The sequence below is a fragment of the Netta rufina genome (assembly GCF_964035555.1).
Source record: "Netta rufina genome assembly, chromosome: Z".
In the NCBI taxonomy this organism is placed as follows: Eukaryota; Metazoa; Chordata; class Aves; order Anseriformes; family Anatidae; genus Netta; species Netta rufina.
The window spans coordinates 25,138,608-25,160,128 of NC_140126.1; the positions used below are offsets into that span (position 1 = coordinate 25,138,608).

The 21,521-nt window shown below is 42.7% G+C and overlaps 1 protein-coding gene across 4 annotated transcripts in view; it reads left to right on the plus strand.

Moving 5' to 3' along the window:
* The first annotated feature begins 480 nt into the window (after positions 1-480).
* Positions 481-21,521, plus strand: part of SMARCA2 (SWI/SNF related BAF chromatin remodeling complex subunit ATPase 2) — a 120,211-nt gene continuing 99,170 nt past the window's right edge. Inside the window, exons 1-4 of one of the 4 annotated variants that reach the window (XM_084305371.1) lie at positions 741-897; positions 1,656-1,704; positions 10,057-10,317; positions 18,420-18,543. In XM_084305371.1, the coding sequence (XP_084161497.1) occupies positions 10,093-10,317; positions 18,420-18,543 (349 nt within the window). In that variant the 5' untranslated portion in view covers positions 741-897; positions 1,656-1,704; positions 10,057-10,092. Of the gene's footprint in view, positions 656-740; positions 898-1,655; positions 1,705-2,572; positions 2,592-10,056; positions 10,318-18,419; positions 18,544-21,521 lie in introns of those variants that run through there. The other 3 variants (XM_084305369.1, XM_084305370.1, XM_084305372.1) reach the window with 3 other exon arrangements.

A 21,521-nucleotide genomic window follows, 5' to 3' on the forward strand; every position in this document is an offset into this window, starting at 1 on the left:
CGGTGGCTGACACGCCCAGCCGGTGCCCGGCGTTACCGAGTACCTTCTCCTTAACGCCAGACGCGGCCGCAGCAGCGACCCCCCCGTGAAGCGGCCGCGCTCCCTCCTCCGCGGCAGGCTCCCTCCGCACGCCGCGCCCGGCGGCTTCTCTCTTTATTTCTGCCACGGGTTTTGGCCTCGGAAGCTCTGAAGCGCTTCCAGCACCTTCCTCACCGCCGCCTCGCGGAGGCGGAGGCCGCGGCCGCCCCGCTCCGCTCCGCGCGCGGGGCCCCGGCCGGGCAGCCCCAACGGCCGCCGCGCCGCGCAGCGCCTCTCCCCCGCGCTGAGCGACAGGCGGCCGCAGCCAATAGGCGCGCCCCTATCGGCGGGGGGGCGGGCGTCCCACTGCAGGCGGGCCAATGGGCGCGGCGCTTCCCGAGCGGCGGAGATGGGGAGGGGGGGGGGGCGGCCGTGAGTGTGTGGGCGGGGCGGCGGCGAGGAAGAGGAGGGCCCGGCTGTCACCGTGCAGTCATGCTGGCCGCCTAGCCCCTCGCCCGCTCCCCCGGCACGGCACGGCGCGGCGCGGCGGCGGCAGGCAGCGGGCGGCTCCCGGCGCGGCGCTGCTCCCTCCCGTACAGGCGGCTGGGCGGGCGGCCCGAGGGCCCGGAGGCTGAGGGTGAGGCGCACGTCCCGGCAGCGCGGCCCCGCTGCCTGCCTTCCCCCCCCCCCCCCCCCACCTCCCTCCCCTCCCTTCTCCTCCGCCTTCCCCCGGCGGCCAGCCCGCCCGCCCGCCCGCCCTCCGCCCCGCTGTCTGCGCCCCCGCGTTGTGGGTGGGGAGAAGAAAGTTTTGATCCGGCGTTTCTGGAATCATCATCGCGCCCGGCGCCGGCGGAGGGGGAGGCAGGAGGCGGCCGGCTTGTGAGTCAGCCGCAGCGGCGGGGCGCCGGGGAGGGGAGGGCTGAGGGTGAGGATGGGGGGGGGGGGGGAGGCCGCTGCCGCCGCCAAGGCAGCAGCCGGCTCGGGGCGCCGGGACGGCAGCAAGGGGCCGGGGGAGCCGGGGGCGGCCTCGCCCGCTTGTCCCCGCCCCTGCCCCGCCGCGGCTGTTGTTGTGGCGGCCGTGAAGTTGGGGCTGTCCTGCCGGGGGCGGCCGGGGCTGTGCTCCGCCGGGGCACCTCCTGGCAGGGCACGGCACGGGGAAGGGGAAGCGGGGAGGGAGGTGGGGTAAGGCCGGCGGGGGTAGCGGCGGCGTTACCCGGCGGAGCCGGCTCGCGAGGCCGTGATCCGGATCATCTGCCCGGCTGCCTGTCAGCAGCAGCGCGGCGGGGGGGGGGGGGGAGCAGGGGGAGGCTGCGCCTCCTGTTGCCTCCAGCCGCTGCCTGTAGCCGTGCAGTCGCGCCCGCTGTGGAGGTGTCGCGATTCACTTCCCGAAATAGCCCGTCTCCCCCCCGCTCCCCTCCCAGCCCCGTTCTCCCTGCAGGAACCGTGCCTGCCCCCCCCCCCCCCCCGCCCTGCAGCAGGCGGCGAAGCGGAGTAGCACAAAACATGCGCTTGCAATTTTGTAATCGCCTTCCAAGCGAAAAGCGTTTTATTTCCGGTGTGCGCGGAAATTTATTTATTTATTTTATTTATTTATTTATTTTTATTTTTTTTATTTTTTTTTTTTATTTAACGATCAGGCCGGGGCGGGAGCGAGGAGGATGCGTGTTAAGGCGCTCGGATCCCCAGGTAGCGGCGGCTGCTCTGCGGTGTGTGTGGTGTGTGTGTGTGTTTGGGGGGGGGGGGGGCCCCCGTGAAAAGTTCTCTGCCCGGCCAGCGGCGGCGGCGGGGGCCGGCCGGGGGGGAAGGAAGGAGGGCGGCGGGGAGAGCCCGTCCCCGGGCCTCCGCGGGGGGAGAGGGAGGCGGCGGCGGCGGAGGGTGGCGAGGCCGCCTCAGGCAGGCGGGCGGGCAGGCGGGCGGCAGCTCGGCAGCGCCGGGCCGCCGTGACATGGTGGCGGGCCCGGCCCGGCCCTGAGGCGCTCCCCGGCGGCGGCTGCTCGCCCGCCGCGTCCCCAAGGTCCGGCCCCGCCGGCCGGGGAGAAAACTTTGCGGCGAGGCCGGAGGGGGCGAGCGGGGGCGGCGAGAGGCGCCCGCCCGAGGCCTACGCGGCGCCCGGCGGGGCCGGAAGACCCGCGCGGCGCTGCCGAGGCCGCCCGTAACGGGCCCGCCCGTAACGGCCGCAACGGCCCCTCCGTGACGGGCCCCGCGGGCGGGTGGCCGGGCCCGTGGGTCGCGTCCCGTTTCGGGGCCCCCCGCCCTGCCCTCCTGCCTGCGTCCCCCCGCGGGGAAAGTTGCGGCGCTGCCCCCCCCCCCCCCCCGCAAGTTGTGCCGCGGTTGTTGAAGGAGTCGTGGGGTGTTTTGTGTTTTTGGGTGTTTTTTTTTTTTTTTTTTTTTTTGTTCGCCCTCGCTGCTGGAGCGCCTCGCGTGGGGCGGGCAGCGCGGCCGAGCATCGGTGTGGCGGCACGGGGCGCGCCGAAGTTCATTCCGCTCCGCGGCTGTTGTTTGTTTCTGGCACTCGGCGCTCCGGCGAGCCCCGCTCTTTTCGAAGGTGCCTTTTTAATGAGTATCTTACGCAGGTGAGTAAGTAGCCGACTGAAGCAACGAAACTGTAGCGCATTTAGTTCTTTTAGCATTTCCAGGGTTGTGCATGCTTTCTGTAAAATGTAGTATCTACGACACTGCATTGTTTCATCGGTGTTCTCTTTTGTTTCGTTTTCCATTTCTTCAGCGTTACTTAATTTTACCCACGGCTCCTGTGACACGTACAAATAAACGTTGTATCGGAATTAAATTCCTTTAGTAGTGTACCAGTTACATGTTCGAGGTCTCTTCTGTGTAAGCTAGGGTATTGTTATGCAAATGAAGGCACACTTTCTCTTTGGGAGCCTAATTGCCCTATTACTTACTGTCTTTGACTTTGTTTCTTTTGTCCCTTTGTTATTCTAAGGAAAAAATGATGTAGCAGAACGATAGGAGTGAAGGTAGTTTTTCATGCGCATGTGTCAGCAGTAGAAAGCAAAAAGATCGAGTAATGAGCATTTTAAAATAAATCCCAAGTTAGCGTGTCATACGGCACATGTGGACTTGACAGAGGTGAAGGTAAAGCTTCATTAAATACAGTATTTCTCTCATGAGTTATGTCTCAGCTTTAGGACTGGTATTTCTGTGGTGTTTCACAGAACATATGCGCCAGAAGAGCGTGTTCAAAGCAGTCTTAGATCTTTTCTTTTGTTCATTTCTGAAGTGGTCTGTGAGCATTTCTTGTGAAGTTTGAAAAACGCTTTGACCAACACCTAAGGCTTGAAGTTGACAAGACGAAAAAGTGCTCCAGGTAGCATTCTTATATTAAATACATTTTTGACAAAGGTGTGTATGAAATTAATATCTACAGATGTATTTTCTCAGTTTTTGTCAGACTTTGAAGTTAGGGTTACAATGTGCACAGTAGCAACTTTAAAAAATGTCTGCACTTCTTCCACCAATTGTCATGGTCCTGATTAGTAATATTGGTGTGAACTAGTGATCCTTTTCAGAAGGAGCCTTTTTGTTCTACATGTGAATGAAAACATATTTTGCAAATCATTCATTAAAATACTTATTTTCTGTGTACATGTGTTTCTGCTGCAGTTGAAGTTCTCTTTCTATAAAGTGTTTCCTGGACATTCTTGTCTTTTGCACTATATCAGCTTGTTTTTTTTTGTTTGTTTGTTTTTTTGGTTTATCTTCTAGTGGAGTAGTAAATACAACATTATGACATAAAGATCACTTGTAATGCAAATGACAGCAGAGAAAAGCTTTTGTCTTATTTGCAAGAAAGTAAGGAAGGATGATTCAGGGGAAGAAGGAAGTCCTTTAAACATTGCTTCAGTAGTTTACAAGTACAGCAGGATAAAAAGATTAAGACTGAAAATCATTATTATTTTTTTTCCTAGCACATTTTAAGTCAATTCTTGTGGTTAAATGTTTTGTTCTTTGCCTCCACTTCGTAGAGAACATTTCTCTTGAACTACTGTAGGGTTTGAGTACCCAGGTGAATCATTTGGGACCTTTAACAAATATGTTAAGAATGTTTGTTGTTACGAAAATGATACCTTTGCCTCAGTTTCACTGACATTTTACCTAAAGTAACTTGTATTAAGAACTATCTTCTTCCTTATTCCTTTTTTTTTCCCCCCTCTAATTAAAGACAAGGCCTGTCAGTAATGAATTCCTTTGCCTCTGCCTACCTCTAATTGTGGCTGTTGTTTTTCAGAATCTAATGTGAAGATGATGTTGAATTACTGTGATTAATACTTGTAGAAAAGGCCACTGTATGGAATCTTAATCTGTAATCAGTCAGCGCTGTCGTGAGTCAGTTTTCTGTGCCCTAAGTACACAATAGAATCTACATACATAGCAAACATGGGTTTGATCTTGGGCACTGACAGACTGTCAGTGGTGAATATAGCTACAGGGTTAAAAGGCAATTCCTTAAACTTCCAACTCTGTCTGCCCTCCAGATTTCCTGAAGGCTATTGCCTTCTGCAGCAGGAGCAACAGAAGGGGTCATATGTATATGCCTTTGCACCTTCATTGAAGTCTGGTGTCGTAGCTTAAACCAACTTCTATGAGCTCTTGGTTTAGGATGACTTCTTTGTGACTGGCTGTAGTATATGTTCAACCCCCAGCTGTTAGCCAGTCATTTCCTGGTGCTGATTTTAGTTTTTTGGAAGAGGATAGGCTATAAGTTCAAATAATTCAGAAGTTGCTTTATGGGAAACTTAAACAACTACACAATAGAAATAGGAATTTCTGCAAGAGGATGCAGACAGTCTTCGGTAGACAGCTAACCATGAAGATCAGGCAGCGTCCAGAGGTTTTTATCTCTAACTTAAGTATCTGGATAAGCAATTAAGTTGCAGTATTTCTGATTCTGTGGTTTGTTGTTCAGACTGTGAGTTCCCTTCCAGAAGGTTTTGAAGTTAATGCACCTGAGTATGCAAAGGCAGGATCTTTCAGCAGTGAGTGTGTTTTACTTCTCTTATGTGAGCTGAGTAACTATGTTAGTAGGAGACTCAACTCTTCCCTGTTACTGATTTTACATTGTTACATGTACACCTACAGTTCACTGATTGAACATTGATGAAATGACAGTGGTTAAATCCTGATAAATGCTACTCCAGTGTCCTGTGAGGTTGTAAAACACTGAGTTGCTTCTAAAGATTGTAAGTCGTTTGTTTTAATTATAACGGATTACTGTCATTATTTATCTGTTCTTAAACTTTGAGCATCTTCATTTGATTATGGTTAGCAGAGCAGGCAAACACTGAACCATTAGCAGTATCATTTCGTGTTTTGTACAGTATTATAATGCAGATAATACAGAATAACAAGTTATTCTGTAGTGTATCTCAATTTCACAGTGAATGTTTTCTAAGCCACTTTTAAATTGTGACTTCTGTTGGAGATGTCATGGGAGAAGAGGACTGTAATTATTTTTCTGTGGAATTCTGGGGAGTGCTTTGCAGTGTGCATGTGGCTGTTGCTTGGGTCCACGTTGCCTTTTCATCGGATATAAGTGGTGCAGTTTCCTTGCTTTCAATTACCAATCCAAGGCAGGGGACCTGGTAGAAAACACCCTGACTGAAATTCAGTTTAGGTTGACTTAGTCATGGAAGGCAGAAGTCATACTGAATGGTGAGGAGAAACAACTAGAAGAATTATAAATACTTGCTGCTCCATCTGTTCCTAGACTCAGTGTGACTGCTCTGTGCCAAAGCAGTCTATAATCTCTGGATCTATTTGGGTGTCCAGCTGGTCTTGAATTCCTAAGTAGTGCTGGTGGTTAGTTGCCCAGTGTGGTTTTCTTTTGTATCTACCAACGTTGTGTACCTGTCCTCATGTGCTGGAAATCCATGCCTTTGTTACCTTTGGGTTTGTATTAGGTTTATGTCAAAGTGCTTATAATGTGCTTGGATGCTGCGTTCTGAAACTCTGAGCTGATGTACCACATAGCTGTATTTACAAAACCTTCTAGGTATACCTAAAGTCACAGTGCAGAAACATACGTGATTAGCTAATATTCCCTCATAGCGTTCTCAGATTCTTTTTGTAATACAGACTCTTTCTTTGCTGATATGTAGAAATAGTTGAGCAGACCTCCCAGGTTTCCCTGTTAAGTTCTCAGTGCAGTGGCTCCTGAACACAGCATTTGGCTGAAGTTGACATTACATTTTTGCTTTTCTGTCTCAACTTGATCAGATTGGATGCTTGAGAAACAATTAGTATGTAATGCATATGAAAATCTGGACCAACAGCCACATCCTTTAGGACAAGGAGAGGGAAAATTTGTGGTCTTGGTGTTCCTTTTTTTTTTTTTTTTCCTTTTTCATTCATTTTATTAAAATTCTCACAATCTATTAGAAGCATTTGCTTTTTTTTTTTCCATTTTTTTCTTTGTAACTTTCACAGGAGCTACTCATAAAAAAAACAAACAAAAAAAACAGTTCAAAACAAATGGGTTAACTCTGGCTTTGCCAGAGTGTTGGTTTTGTCTTGCTTATTACAATAAAGGCCCCAGAATTTACACAAAGTAATACTTATGTTATCTGGATAGAGCCTGTCCATGGTTGCATCTGTTGTCTCTTTCTAGTTTTTAGCTATTATTTTAATGAGACTTTTATAAATCATAGAATCATAGAATATCCTGAGTTGGAAGGGACCCTTAAGGATCATCATGTCCAACTCTTGACATCGCACAGGTCTACCCAAAAGTTCAGACCATGTGCCTAAGTGCACAGTCCAATCTCTTCTTAAATTCAGACAGGCTCGGTGCAGTGACCACTTCCCTGGTGAGCCTGTTCCAGTGTGCAACCAGCCTGTTCCAGTGTGCAACCAAAAAGGCCTGGAAGAATGAGGTATCTCATTTTTATTGAGTTTTAATGAGAATGGGGTGCATTTTTTTAAAATACAATCTCAATCTTAGTAAATATAAACTAAACTATTTTTGAATTATGATAAATCATAAGAGTTTTTGCCAGTTATGCTTTGAACGGATCTTTAGTTGGGAAGGCTACATATAGTGTATTCTTGTTTATATTAGTGGCTGTTTTTTTTGTTTGTTTGTTTTTAATTTTGTGGACTACTCTTGCCAGAGAAAACCACTTTGTCTCTTTATAACCATGGGTGTCCTTTGACAGGATTTACTACTTGCATTCAGGCGACAGTTTACAATACTTTATGTTCTTACTATATAGATCTTATAAATTACTTTTTTTTTTTTTTTGTCCATAGAATTGTTCTTTGACATACAAAAATATTTGAATGCAAATCCTGGGAATATTCACAATGATCTAAGATTGGGTTTATGTGCTCTTAAAGATTTGGGGGAGAAAAAAAAAAAAAAAAAAGAAGGAACTTGATAGGAACTTGATCTGGAGTGAGAAGTGCAGGGTTACTCTCTGGTAATCACTGTTTTTCATAGGTTGGACACTTGCTGGTCCATTAAAAATAATTATAAGAACTCCAAATTTGCTTGCTGGAAATGTTTAATGTGTATGTAAATTACATTGTAACTAGTAGGGCTAAGATTGGGGCCAGTTATTTTTTTATGTGAATGACAAATTAAGTTTAAAATGAAGGTAAACAGAAGTGGAGATTTTGATACCTCTTCTTAATGTAGAGGTGTCAGTGAAGAGTTTTGTGAAATCTAACATTTTTGGATAGTAGTTTTGTAGTCGATTAAGTAGTGGTTCTGTATACAGTTTTCCAGATAAAGGTGTTGGTGCTAGTTTCTACCTTGTTGAATAGGCTGAATTTTGTTTATAACATACAGAGGGACTCAGCCATGACAGTGTCAGTGTTAGGTTTTGCAGCGTAACAACAGGCTTGTTTTGTGGAAATGTCTGTTTTCCTCCATAAGGCTAAACTGTAGGCCTCTTAGAAGAAACCATGGCATGGTGTATGCAGTTGTGAACATTTGATAATGTAATTCCTTCTGTGGCGACGTTGTGGAAATGTGAGAGACTAATTAGTGACTCTGGTGTTTTGTTGTTATAATTTGTTTTGAACAGAGAAGCTTCACATGTATCACCTTGTTTTACCTTGCAAGTAAATAGGATCCCAAGGTAGCTTATTTCATGTGAGAATAACTTATTTAAAATAAGTTAAGAGCCATTGTTATAATTACCTTGAATTAGGACAGAGTAGTAGCTAATAAAACATAGCAAAAGGGAACTTACAAGCAAAAGCTATTAAGCCATTTTCGATCCTGAAAGAATGTGTAGATAATTGGGGGTAAATAAGTAAACATGCTTTTGATGTAGTAGTATTTAATCTTCTCTGCTGTTTCTGGAAAGTAAAGGTTCTTGCTTGTAAAAGAAAAGATGAGTTCTGTAAACTTTGAATTTCCTACTTGCCAATATTAATCACCAATCCTCTGCTCCTCTCCTTTCCTCTTTCTGTCATGTCTTGCAGATGGGCCTCCTTTTTGCTTTGTTGGGAACATCTAGGAGGGTACTTTGCTTGTCTCCAGTGCCTGTTTCTTAATTTGTCTTCCTTGAGTTTGGGTGTTTGTAGTGTTACAGTGTGGGTTTATAAGAGCAGTGTCATGGCAGGGTTACACCATTTACTCCTGTTAGAAAGTAATTACTGCTAACCATGGATAGTGGATAAAATCAGATGTGGAAGGTGGAACAATCTTCTGTGATAAATGCTGTTAGGAGAGAATATGGGTCAGTGAGCCTCATAATGTGCTGTCAAAATATTGCAAATTACAGTGCATTTTAAAAAGATTAATTTTTTCACTATATTGGATTTATTATTATGATACAGGTAACCTTATTATAAACCTGTATCCAAAGTTAATTAAGCAAGCAGGCTAGGCCCATATAATGGCTAGCTGAAAGTTGTTGCTGAAAGTGGTGATCCTACCTGCTGTTCAGTGCTGGCAGTGAATTTAATATGTCCTTTCAGAAAGTTGGTTTGGTAACCTAAGTTGTTAATTTTTTTATTTTTCTTTTTTATATAGAGTTACTTAACTGCTCAAGTAATGAGGTCACTCTATGATCAAACACATGAAAATGGGGCAGTTGGGAGTGGGGAATACCAAGAAACATAACCGATCTTGTTGGCAGCAACTATCAATTTTTTTTTTTTTTTTTTAAAAAAAAAACAAGCAGATGTGTCACTGCGTTACAGTATTCTGGTATTAGTAGACTAAAAGTTCTCAATATTAGACATTGGTGGAAGTTCTCAGAAAGCTGAAGGATATTTCAAGCATTTAGCCTGCATCAACTTATACTGTTAAGAACACAGAAATAGAAAATAGCAATGGTTGCTTTTCCAGCCTGTAAAAGCCTGCCATTTGTTCTCTGAGCCCTTACTGTTTTATAAGCCACTTGAGCTGCATTCTCTTGGCTTGTGACATCAGCAGAACCCCTCAAGTGAATTATAACTGTGTTCAGGCCAAAATAATTGTCTTTTCTGTTGTCTGTTTCATTTGATACTATGATTGCATACAGAGATAAGCATAGAGGTCCTAAATTAATATCTAACTAAATAAAAGAAGTCAGAAGATAGTGTTAATAGTACTTGTTTTGCTGTGTTCCCATGGATTTTATAAGAATTTTGTTGCAGTCATATATGTTGAGTTTAGGGGAGCATTTCTGAACACACGTGTTAATAGAGATGCACAGCTGTCTTCCTCTGTCTTTAGCAGTACTGTTCTTGACCGCGTTTTATAATTTGATGAAAGCAAGTCTACTGAACTACAGTTTTCTCTGGTAGATATTTCTGATAGCCTACCAGCTTCTTTGTTCTGTGAGTAACATATAAATGTGCAGAAATTGAATGAATTGTCAGAATCTTTCTCCTTTTGGGGCGCTTTTTGAGGGGTGATCAGACAAATGTGCCATGTTAAGGATGATTTAAGCATTTTCTTCAGATGAGTGTGTGTGTGTGTGTGTGCGCATGTGTGTGGTGATTGCCCGTAGATTCTGTTTATTACATCTCCAATGCACCTACCTAATGTCACATAGAATTTCTCTTTTTGTTTGTTCTTAGAGCTATTCTGCTAATTGAAAAGGAGACAGAAAATAGATGTCCACGCCTACAGACCCTGGCGCCATGCCTCATCCTGGTCCTTCCCCAGGACCAGGACCTTCACCTGGACCGATTCTAGGACCTAGCCCAGGACCAGGGCCATCTCCTGGCTCAGTTCACAGCATGATGGGGCCAAGTCCTGGTCCACCCAGCGTCTCGCATCCAATGCCAGCAATGGGACCTACCGATTATCCACAGGAAGGCATGCACCAAATGCATAAGGTAATAGTTCATTACAAGTGAGCCTTTTTTTCCTAAGAGCTCTCTCCACTGAATAAAAAAAACATACTACTTCTACTACACTTAGAACTGCATAATTGCTATTACACTTCACTTGCAAAACTGCAGCTACGCTCTTAATTCTGTCTTCATCACTAAAGGTGATGCATATTCTAAATTAAAGGCAGCTTGTTTGTTCTTAGTAAACTGCTTTGAACTACAGACTGAGTGGTTTGCAAGCTTTCATTTTTAAACTGTGTGCTTTTCACTAGGTTAGACCTTACTAGAGGAAAATAAATGGAATTACAGTGTTAAAACCTTATAGTAGATCAGTCTAACCAACTTTTATTTTTCTTTATTATCTGTTTCGAAGCATATTGCTGCTGTTACATTTTTCTGGGATTTTTCTTGTTTTCCGTGAAAGTTGATTTTTAAACTTTTTTTTTTTGTTTTAATACTTTTAACTCTCAAAGGGCTTGTACTTAAAAATTTGTTTAGTATTCTATGTTTATGAAAACCTGTTTTCAAAATATATTACATTATGTTACGTCCACCTTAGTAATGAATTTAAAATTGTGTAACGTACAACAACACGAATAGTTGGATATAAGTGGTTGTCATACACTTAGAGTTACTTGTGTGCTTAGGCTATCATTAATGTCTTCTGCTTTGAGGACATTATTTGCTTGTCTGTAATTTCCTTTTTGAGACCAGCCTCGTACATACTTCCATTTTTGTTTGGTTGTGAACAAAAGCTTAAGAAATAACAATAATTTCAATTTAACTTATGTTGTTCTCTCAGAAATATGTAGTAACCGCTTGAAGAGCCAAGGTTCTAAAGGCATTTTGGTAACTATTGTTGATGCTGTACAGCACTGTTGTAAGCTGTGGTGGGTTGACCTTGGCTGGCTGCCAGGTGCCCACCAAGCTGCTCTATCACTCCCCCTCCTCAGTGAGACAGGGCAGGAGGGGGTAGAAGACACAAGGAGAAAGCTCATGGATTGAGAAAAGGACAGGGAGGTTGCTGAGCAAATACTGTCACATGCAAAACAGATGCAACTCAAGATTAATGGAAGTTATTGCCAATTGATAGTAAAGTAGAGCAGGGAAAACTAGGGAAAAAAATTAAAAAAAAAAAACAAAAACTACCTTCCTTCCACCCCTCCATTCATTCAGGGCTCAACTTCAGTCTCAGTTCTTCTGCTTTCTCTCCCTGTGAATAGTGCAGGGGCCTGATGAGTGAGGCGGGGGTTGAGGTTGGTCCATACCGCTTTGTCTCTGCCACTCCTTAATCCTTACTCTCTTCCCCTACTCCAGCATGGGGCACCTACCACAGGAATACGGTCCTTGCCACAGGTTGCAGCTCTTCAGGAACTGCTCCAACATGGGCCTGTACCACGGGGTCCATCTATCCCCCAGGAGCAAACTGCTCCAGCACTGGTCCCCCACGGGTGGGCAGCAGCTCAACCCCAGACCCCCTGCTCCTGCGTGGGCTCCTCTTCATGGGCTGCAGCTCCGGCCCGGGGCCTGCTCCTGCGGGGGCTCTCCATGGGCCGCAGCCTCCTCCAGGCCACATCCACCTGCTCCACCGAGGGCTCCTCCACCCATGGGGGGGCTGCAGCGTGGAGATCTGCTCCATGTGGGACCCATGGGCTGCAGGGGGACAGCCTGCTCCACCAGGGGCCTCTCCCTGCACAGGCCGCAGGGGAACTGCTGCTGCCTGCCTGGAGCACCTCCTGCCCTCCTGCTGCACTCACCTGGGGGGCTGCAGGGCTGGTTCTCTTATTTTTTCTCAATTCTCTTTCTCAATGCTTTTCCGCAGTGAGCCTTTCTCAAATATCTTATCACAGCAATACAACGAATGTCACTCAGTGGCTCAGCTCTGGCTGGGTTCCTCTTGGAGTCGGCTGGATCTGGCTCTGATCTGACATGGGGCAGCTGCTGGGCTCTGCTCACAGAGGCCACCACTGCAGTCCCCCTGCTGCCAAAAACCTTGCTGTGTAAACCCAATGTATAAGCACATAAAGAAATTCAAATAAAGACTAAAAAATGTTTATCATAAACATATTTTAACTTTCCTCATGAATTGTCAGCTTCTTGTTGTCATTTTCACATATGGATCAGTTTCAGTCGTTAGAATACTGTCCAGACAGCAGGGACATGGCACTACTGGCTTTGCATGAAGAATTATATTGTTAAAATTTCTAATAGCACAAAGACAGATGAAGTGAAGGAGGCCACAATCCAACTGACCCATTTGTACTGAAGTATTGAAATTGTAAGCTCTGAGTTCAATACCTTCAGTAACTAAAATTTTTGCATGTGAATTTTGAATTGCATATTTTATCTGTTAGCCAGATTTGTTATCTTCTATTAGCATTTCTTTATTTGTGAGGTCATTTGCAGTCCAAGATGCCTGTACTCTGGTGAGTGTTCCAAACACCATAGGCAGCCAGGGTTTACATCCTTCAATCTTCTCAATTCTTTCTTTTTTAAAAGATTGTGTACCTGCAGAAAAAAAGGCCAACACCAGTAATTTTGCAGTAGAACAGTTTAATACTCCACACATTGTCTTCAACTGCTATATCCTGTTTCACCCTGTCTGTTCTTCAGATGTCAAATGCTATGTCAGCATTAGAATCAAATGGACAAAGTCCTTTCAGAGATTTTAAGAGCATATTACAAGTTCTGTGAACCAATATAGAAATTCTCCCAGGGAGGTAGCCCACTGAAATGTTTTGAAATAGGCACCGTGTCTGTGAAAAGTCCAGATAGCTAATTCAGAGGTGACCAGTCAGTATACTTACAGTAGAATTACTTTCCTTTTTCTATACCTTTATTCTGATAATGGGGCAAAGGCTGTAATTTTAAAAGCCCTTATTTAAGTATTGAAGTTTAAACAGCCTTGCTGTCCCCTAGTTTGCCACTTTTTAAGTTCCACCATGCCTGTTGGGAGCTGGGGGGGAGATTGAGGTGGTGGGTGAATGAGACTATACTAAAGAACGGGTCTGTTGAACAGATCCAGTTGGAGAAAAAAAAAAGTTGTTTTTTAATTTAATTTTTCAGTCTCAATCGGTTTTCAGTCCTGTTTTCCTGTACAACTACAGAAACAGTCTATTACAACAACTAAGGGAGAGGCTGGGGAAGGGTCTGTTTAAGAAATGCTGTGAAAGTGTTCCTCTGGACCATTTTGTATATGTTACTTGAGTGATATTCCATGCAGTTAAAGTGAGCGATCATCTACCTGCATGTTTCAGTTTGAACAAGTAAACTTTTTCTTTCTCCTTAGTGTTATTTAAATCAGCTTGGCTTCTGTGTAATGATGTAACATAGCATTTCTGTTCTCTTTTTTTTTTTTTTTTTTTTTTTTCAAACAAGCGTAGTAAAAGTGGGGGAGTGTGCAAAAAGTGTCCCAGTTGTGCAACTGTTTGTGGGATGTACATCCATATGTGCAATAGTATTGTGGTTCTCACTTCTAAATTTAACAGATTAAGTGGTAAAGCACCTTAATTCTGTGTTAGATGTTTGACTAGTTTACAGAGCATAGCATGATGCATAAAAACGAAGTGTGGAAAAGTAGGTAGGTATAGAAATGATCGATATAAATTGATATTAACAAATTGTAATTCCTAAAGTTCATTTACTTAACTGCTGTTAATATGAAAGATGAAGACTGTATATTCATATAATAATCCAAAAAAACCTTCCACAGGAAAATTTACTTTTGATTTATGTAATTCAGTTTTGACAGAAACAATAAATTAGCTATTTTTCTTACTACTTCCTTAAGTAATCTTTAGACTACCAATGATGTTGCCAAGGAAATCATTACAGGCCTAGTGGGAACTGCTGCCTGTGAGGGACCCGTGCTGGAGCAGTTTGCTTCTGGGGGATGGATGGACCCCGTGGTACGGAGCCATGTGGGAACAGTGCTTGAAGAGCTTCTGCCTGTGGGTAGCCCCTGCAGGATCAGTTCAGGAAGCACGGCATCCCATGGGAGGGACCCTGCGTGGAGCAGGGGCAGAGAGGGACTGTGAAGGAGCGGCAGAGATGAAGTGTCGGGGACTAATAGTAGCCCCCGTTCCCCTGCATTGCTCAGGGGGAGGACATAGAAGAGGGTGGATGGTGGAGGCGGGGGGAAGTTTTTTTTAGTTTGCTTTTAGTTCTCACTGCTGTAGCCTGTTATCAATAGGCAATAAACTACAAAACTTCCTATGCTGATTCAGTTTTGCCCATAATGGTAATTGGTGAGTGATTACCATTATGTCTTTATCTCAGTCCATAAGCCTTTTTTTTCATCATACTTGCTTCTCCGGTTTTGTTGAGGAGTGGGAGTGAGAGGGTGGGATGGTAAAGCTTAGCTGTCTATCTCTGTGAAACCATCATCTCCACATATCCATACAGGCTTTTCTGGAGGCAGAAGATAGGGATTGATGATTTTAGTGTTCCCTGTATTATTTTTGTTTCATGGTTTACATTAGTGAAAAAGGAATGTATTGTTCTTGAACTTGAAAAATTAAGAGGGACTTTGTGTGAGATGGCATTCTGGTGATTTATATGAGTTTAACAGAACTGTTGGTTAAATCCCTACTGCAAGGACAACTACAGTCAGACTGCCTGTCTATCAGTGATGTGGCTGTGTGGTTAGGTGACAACATGTTGCTATTTGGTCTATGTAATTTTTGTTAGTGCAGTTTGGTCTATGTAATTTTTGTTAGTGTGTGGTCTAGAAGAAACCTATTTTGATTCTTAATCCTAGTCTCTGATTTCAAGGCCCATGTTTTATTTGTTTAAAAAGCAAGTAGGAGGGAAAAAAAAAGACACCGTAATCTGCAGTTTATCTGGAAATAGGTCAAATCGTGATGTAACACTCTTTATGAGATGACCTTACTTAAAGAAGAGTAAAAGCAGTGTAGGTAAAATGTTCCTTGTATTTTAGGCAATACGTAAAGTCTGCAAGTTTGCCAGCTTTGCCAGCCATGTAAGTATGAGCTTACATGTAGTTGAGACTTATTCCTCATTAGGTCTTAAGGTCCCTCATTAGGTCTTAAGGAAGCATTGCGTAATATCTGTCCTGTTCTCTGTACCTGTTCTTACTTACAGGGACAATAATAGTAATATGTACTCAAAGTTGAGTACGTCTCAGCTTCCTATTTCCCATCTGTTCTGTCATATTAAAAGAAAAATAGAACACACCGATGTGACAGTAGTGCTGTATTGCTGGTACAGGTTATATTTTTCATGCCAACAATGTCTTTGTGGAAGACATCTCTAATTTATACAGGACAGAAGAATTCACAGAAATTGCTTTGTGTGGGGGATGTTTTCTGTGATTTTTAACCTGTTACATAGGTTTAAAGTTACCTAACTTTGTAACTATATAGTGATTCAAAAAGGTTGTGAAAAATAACCATTTTTCAAGTTATATAGTCCTTGTCTACGTGGTTTTGGAGGTTGTGTTTTTTCTTCCCCATAGACAGTAGAGGTGCTTTTTGATTAAAAATATTCTTGAAAGCATAAGTCTCTTTGCATTTAATCATTGATCATTGAAACTAGTTTTGCCTTGAAAGAAAATTGTGCCATCTTCATTTTTTTAGCTTTCAAATTAAAAACAGATCAATCAGTTCTATTTTTCCTTACCTGTTTCTAATGAATTTCACTTTTAGTTTTATACATTATAATTTCAACAAATACACAGAAGCAAACCCATTTTTGCTGTACTTGTGCTCCCTTCTGTTAGACTAGAAACATTTCAGTTTGCCAGTTGTTATTTATTTACTTATTTTAAAACACATATTTTACAAAAACTGTTGTTTTCATCAATTCTTCCCACAGAAGTACTCCTCCAATTGACGTGTCTATGTATGGTCATGTGCCTATCCTTCCATTCCTTTTTTTTTTTTTTTTTTTTTTTTAAATTCTCTTTTTGTAAGGACAGCTGTAGGCATGTATTTGTCTTCCTTTTCACTGTTGCTCTTCATTAATGCTAGCCCCATTTCCCACCTCCTGTGTGCTAGTACTTCTGATGCTCTGGATGTGTGTGCCATGTCCCATCTTAGGTCCTTTCAAAGCTGCCAACATCAACAGAGGCTTCACTGTTGCCATCCATTAGTTCAGTGCAGTGACACCCATCCCTGCTGTCACACCACAGAGTATACAGTCACAGCCCTTTGTTCTCAAAAACAGATTCAATTTTGTGCACAGTGTCTTCCTTCTCTTGGAGGCCCTGAAGATTTAGACCTGAGCGTATGCCCCGATAAAATAGGAATGGGTCTGATTTTACAGGTGTTTTGGTTTGTGTAGTACTTAGCTCCTGCAGGCAAAATGTGAACTGAGCATTCTTGTCAGCATTAGTTGTCTATAAATAGCTGAGAAGGGACAGGGAGAGAGCTCTTCATGCTCAGAAAATGGCATTGGGTTTTACTTGGTCAGCACACTGAACCTATTTTTAATGTGTCTATTAACCTATCTCTACATTCCTACTCCACATCCCAAGTTCATGTAATCAAAAATAGTCTATCAGATAAAAGATTTTTCACAGACGTTTTTATAATGTCATGACTAAAGAATTTGTTGAAACAAAAATCCATTTTACTTCTCCTTTTCTTGGTAAGTTTTCTGTTTTTTTTATCCTTAGTTTCTGGCAAGGAAAACGATGGTGAAATATTTCAAAAGTGCTGACTAACCAAAAAAAAAAAAAAAAACAAACCTCTATTTAAAGATAATTTCAATCAAACAAAATTATTTCAATGGAAGATTGAAAAATTATTTGTAAATCCTTTATATAAAAGTTAGCTTTTTTCCTTTTTCTGTATAAAAGGATAATGTTTCTTTAATTCAAATTTAGTAATGTGTAACAAATTTATCAAAGAGAGGAAATATTACAGTGTTTTTCTGTAACTTGTATAGCTTTTTTTTTTTCCCTGTAACTTCTTTAACTTTTTTATAGCTTCTTATGCATTTTCTAACAACTTGCATTTTCCATTGGAATACTTATTCCTATCTCCTTTTTTTTTTTTTCTAAAAAAAAAAAAAAAAAAGTATCATCAGTATGTAGGTGTACATTCAGAGAAAATGGGCTGCAGGGTCTATGTTTATAGTAGGGCTTGCAAGACAGTATTTAGTGCGTGTGCAAGTATGTGTTAGAAAGGCATAGTTTCATATTTCTGTATAGAAAAGGTAAGTGATGCCACCCTTTCCTTTCCTAATAAAAAGCTGTGCAAACACTCTTAAGCCAGTAGTTAATAAGCATTAGAGATCCGGTATAATTTTTGCTTTCAGGTAAACTTTTTTAGTTTTCTTAAGAGGTGTCTTTTCCTTCTTATATTACTTTTCCTGTGTTTTCATATTTGGAGTTTTGAGGTTTCTATTAGGGAGCAATTTCCAGTGCTCTGCATGCCTTCTGCATATTTTTCTAACCCCAGGCTGTCTTCTCTTCACTGTCTGAGAAGGGCTTTTGGTTCTGTTTTGCGTTCCAAGTACCATGGGAACTGTAGTTTTTGAGGAGTGAATGAGTTGACAGTGACTATAGGTAGCACAAGTATTTGAGTAGAACAATGTCTTCCCTTCCTTGACTGCCTTAACCTCTTCTTTGTAGGCAAAAATAGGGAACCTCCTGTAATGGTATCTTTGTTTGAAGAGAAACAATGTTTGGGGCATTCCAGTAAAGACTGAAAGGGCAAAGTTTGGACTAAAAATAGCTCAGGCCAAGCCACAGGCTGTACTTTAATAAGTTGGTGTGTGTTACACAGCTTTGTAATATGAGACCAATACAGCTCATGTGCTTGTATGTGGATGGTTTGCCTCCCTGGTGTTGCCAAACAGTTCATAAGGAAGCAAAAAAAAAAAACCAACCAACCAAACAAACAACAAAAAAAACTTGTCAAAAGAGAAACAGAAAGGGGACAAGCGCTCCAGTGGTGCTATGTGCTTCCTGATATGTATGATTCCAGGGATAATGGTTCCCATTGTATTTATTTTGAATGTCAGATAAGAGAAGTTTGTACTTCATGTTTATTTAGATTTTAAGTTAAACTCCTTTACATTTTTATAGTGGATTTATACGCTGTCTCTGTTTAAATACTTTTTTTTTTTTTTCTCCACAGTCCATTGATGGCTTGCATGAAAAAGGAATGGTTGAGGATGTTCACTGTGGCTCCATGAAGAGTATGCGACCTCCTCACCCTGGGATGGGTCCACCTCAGAGTCCAATGGACCAGCATAGCCAAGGTTTATACATACTGTGCATGCTCTGTGGTTTTGGGCCCCCATTATGCCCCAAAGAGTCAGTAGTTCTGTGGAACAGATTTCTAATTATTTCCATTCAGCTTTGTTTGGAAAAAATAAGCTCGTATCAAAGGGGAAGGTGAATAACATACCAAGGTGAATAACGTCTTGTCTGGAGTGCTCATCAGTCATCCACTTGGAAAAAAAAAAACAGACATTTTTGTAAGGTTCAACTCAATGGTCTGTGATTGAAACCCTAATGCGTAAATTTGACCCCCTATCTAGGACCATGAACACTAGAAAGTATTGTTTTTCCATTGCACTTCACAGTATTGGTTAAATGAAAAATTACTTTTGCATTTAGGTATTCGACATTCAGCTAAAACTTTCCCATTGGATTCAGGGGGATGGAAACATGATGATTTGAGAGCAACGTTTTACCCGACTTTGCGTTTACCTGGCTCCATTTTAGGGCCATTTCTCTTTAATGTTTTCATAAATTACTTGGATGTAGGACTTGAAGGCATACTAAGTAAATCTGTGGATGATGCTAAACTGGGAGGAACTATTGACTCCCTTGAGGGTAGAGGGGCCTTGCAGAGAGAGCTTGACAAAGCTCAAACAGAGCTGGACAATCACCAGTTGTATGAAACTCAACAAGAGCAAATACAAGATTCTGCACCTAGGTAGAATCAACCTCATCTATACATACAGATGGGGAAGAGAGGTAGGAGAGGCACACTGGGAGTTTTGTTCAGCTAGCTGATGACCATGAGTCAACAGCATGCCCTGGCAGCCAGAAGGGCCAGCTGTAGCTGCAGTGCATCAGATACATCACTGCTAGCTGTTTAAGGGAAGGGATTGTTCTGCCCTAATGCAGCCTTATCTCCAGTACTGTGTGATGTTTTAGAGAGTGTCCAAAAGAGGGGTACCGAAATGGTGAAGGGGTCTAGAGGGCAAGATGTATGAGGAGCAGTGAAGTCCCTTGGTTTGCTCAGCCCCGAGCAGAGCAGGCTGAGGGGAGGCCTCATGGCGGCCTGCAGCTCCCTCACGAGGGGAGCGGAGGGGCAGGCGCTGAGCTCTGCTCTCTGGGGACAGCGACAGGACCCGAGGGAACGGCATGGAGCTGGGACAGGGGAGGGTCAGGCTGGGGGTTAGGGAAAGGGTCTGCACGCAGAGGGTGCTCGGGCACTGGGACAGGTTCCCCAGGGCAGTGGTCATGGCACCAAGCCTGCCTGAGTTCAAGAAGTGTTTGGACAATGTTCTCAGACATACAGTCTGATTTTGGGTGGTCCTTTGGGGACCCAGGAGTTGGACTTGATAATTCTTGTGCGTCCCTTCCAACTCAGGGCATTCTATGATTCTGTATACCTTTTAGAAAGTGTGGGGGCAGGGGAGGGGGGAAGGCATAAAAAATAAATTCTGCATCTCATCAGAAATTATAGCAACAAAATTGTGGATATAGAATATGTGCTCATATATGAGAGTTATAAATGAATTGATAAACTGTACGTGGAGTTGTAGATATATATAATCTATGTAAATTGAACATGCTGCTGTGAATAACTAATCTTGAAATAAGGACCACTGAACTTCGAGCAAGTCTCAATCAAGAGTTTTGGAAGTAGTGATTATTACAGTCTACTAAGATACAATCAACTGACTCTTTTTGTGGTAAGAGGATGTGCTTTGATGAGCAAATCAGAAACATTTCTAACGTAAATCTGCAACAATTTTGTCATTCTGCTCATAAATTCATATTTGCTGTTTCCATGGCAATTACTGTTCTGAGATTTTTGCCCTTTTTTTTTTTTTTTTTTACTAATGATAATTACTAAAACAAGATATGCAACTTTATTACTTTATGTTTTTTTTTTTTCCCTTGATTTTCAGTGGCATGCTAGTCATGTGGGAGGAATCTCTTACAATCTGAGACAGATTTACATTTTTATTTCAGTCGTACTGCAACACCATGCTTTACAAAAATGTTGGGCATTAATTTATGGGAAAACTTAATTGGTATCTGTCTCCTCAGCAGTTACTCCTTTCCACTCTTGCTGCCAAATGGCAGAAAGGGTAACATTCCTGACCATTTGCAGTGACCAGTTTCCTTTTCTTGAATGCATACACAGTAATGTCCTTGTTTCAGTATTAAAACCTTTTTTTTTTTAATGCTAATGAGTTAAATAGAAATAGAAGTCCATTGCTCTGACTTCATAGCTGGCTGCTTAAATAATAGTCATACTCCATTTAACTGAACTTGAGCTGTGTTAGAAAGTGTGTTCAGCTTCTGTGAACTTCTGTGCTGGAAGTCCCAGTGTTGATATTAGAAGTATGAAATTTACTGTAAATTGTTAAACTGCTAAACAGAGTTATTCAGAAAATTAAATCTATGTTTAGATTTGATTTTGTAAGAGGAATGGGGAGAAATTGCAAAAAGCCCAATATATATGTGACAACGTTGTTTTTTTCTTTAATTATAATTCTTAAAGAGATATAAGTACACTGAAACAAATTTCCTCAGTTTTCTGGAATTTAGAACAAAGTAAATGTACTTACGGTGACACAACAGTGACACATAGACCTGTTTGAATAGTGTGGGTGGTTTTGCTTTCTATTGGTAAATGAAGGATAACAAGTGTAGGTATTTAAGTTTTTGGGACTTAATTTGTATATATTTTTAATTAGAAACCCGTATTTGTTGCACTTCTCACTATAAAGATACACCAATTTAGTTATTTTATAAAATTCACCATGATTTTGCTATTGTACAAACAATGATTGTTGTTCCTACTGTTCTTCAATTAGCTGCACTTTCTTTTTGGATTTTTTTCCTTCCTTTTAAAGATGAGAAAAGTTGTGTTGGGTCACCTTATCCATCTGCCTGCCAGCATAAGACCTCTCAAGAGTTTATTTCTCCAGCCCTAGTTTTAAATTACTTGCACACATGGGGCCTCTATGTCTTTCTCTTGGCTGAAAGT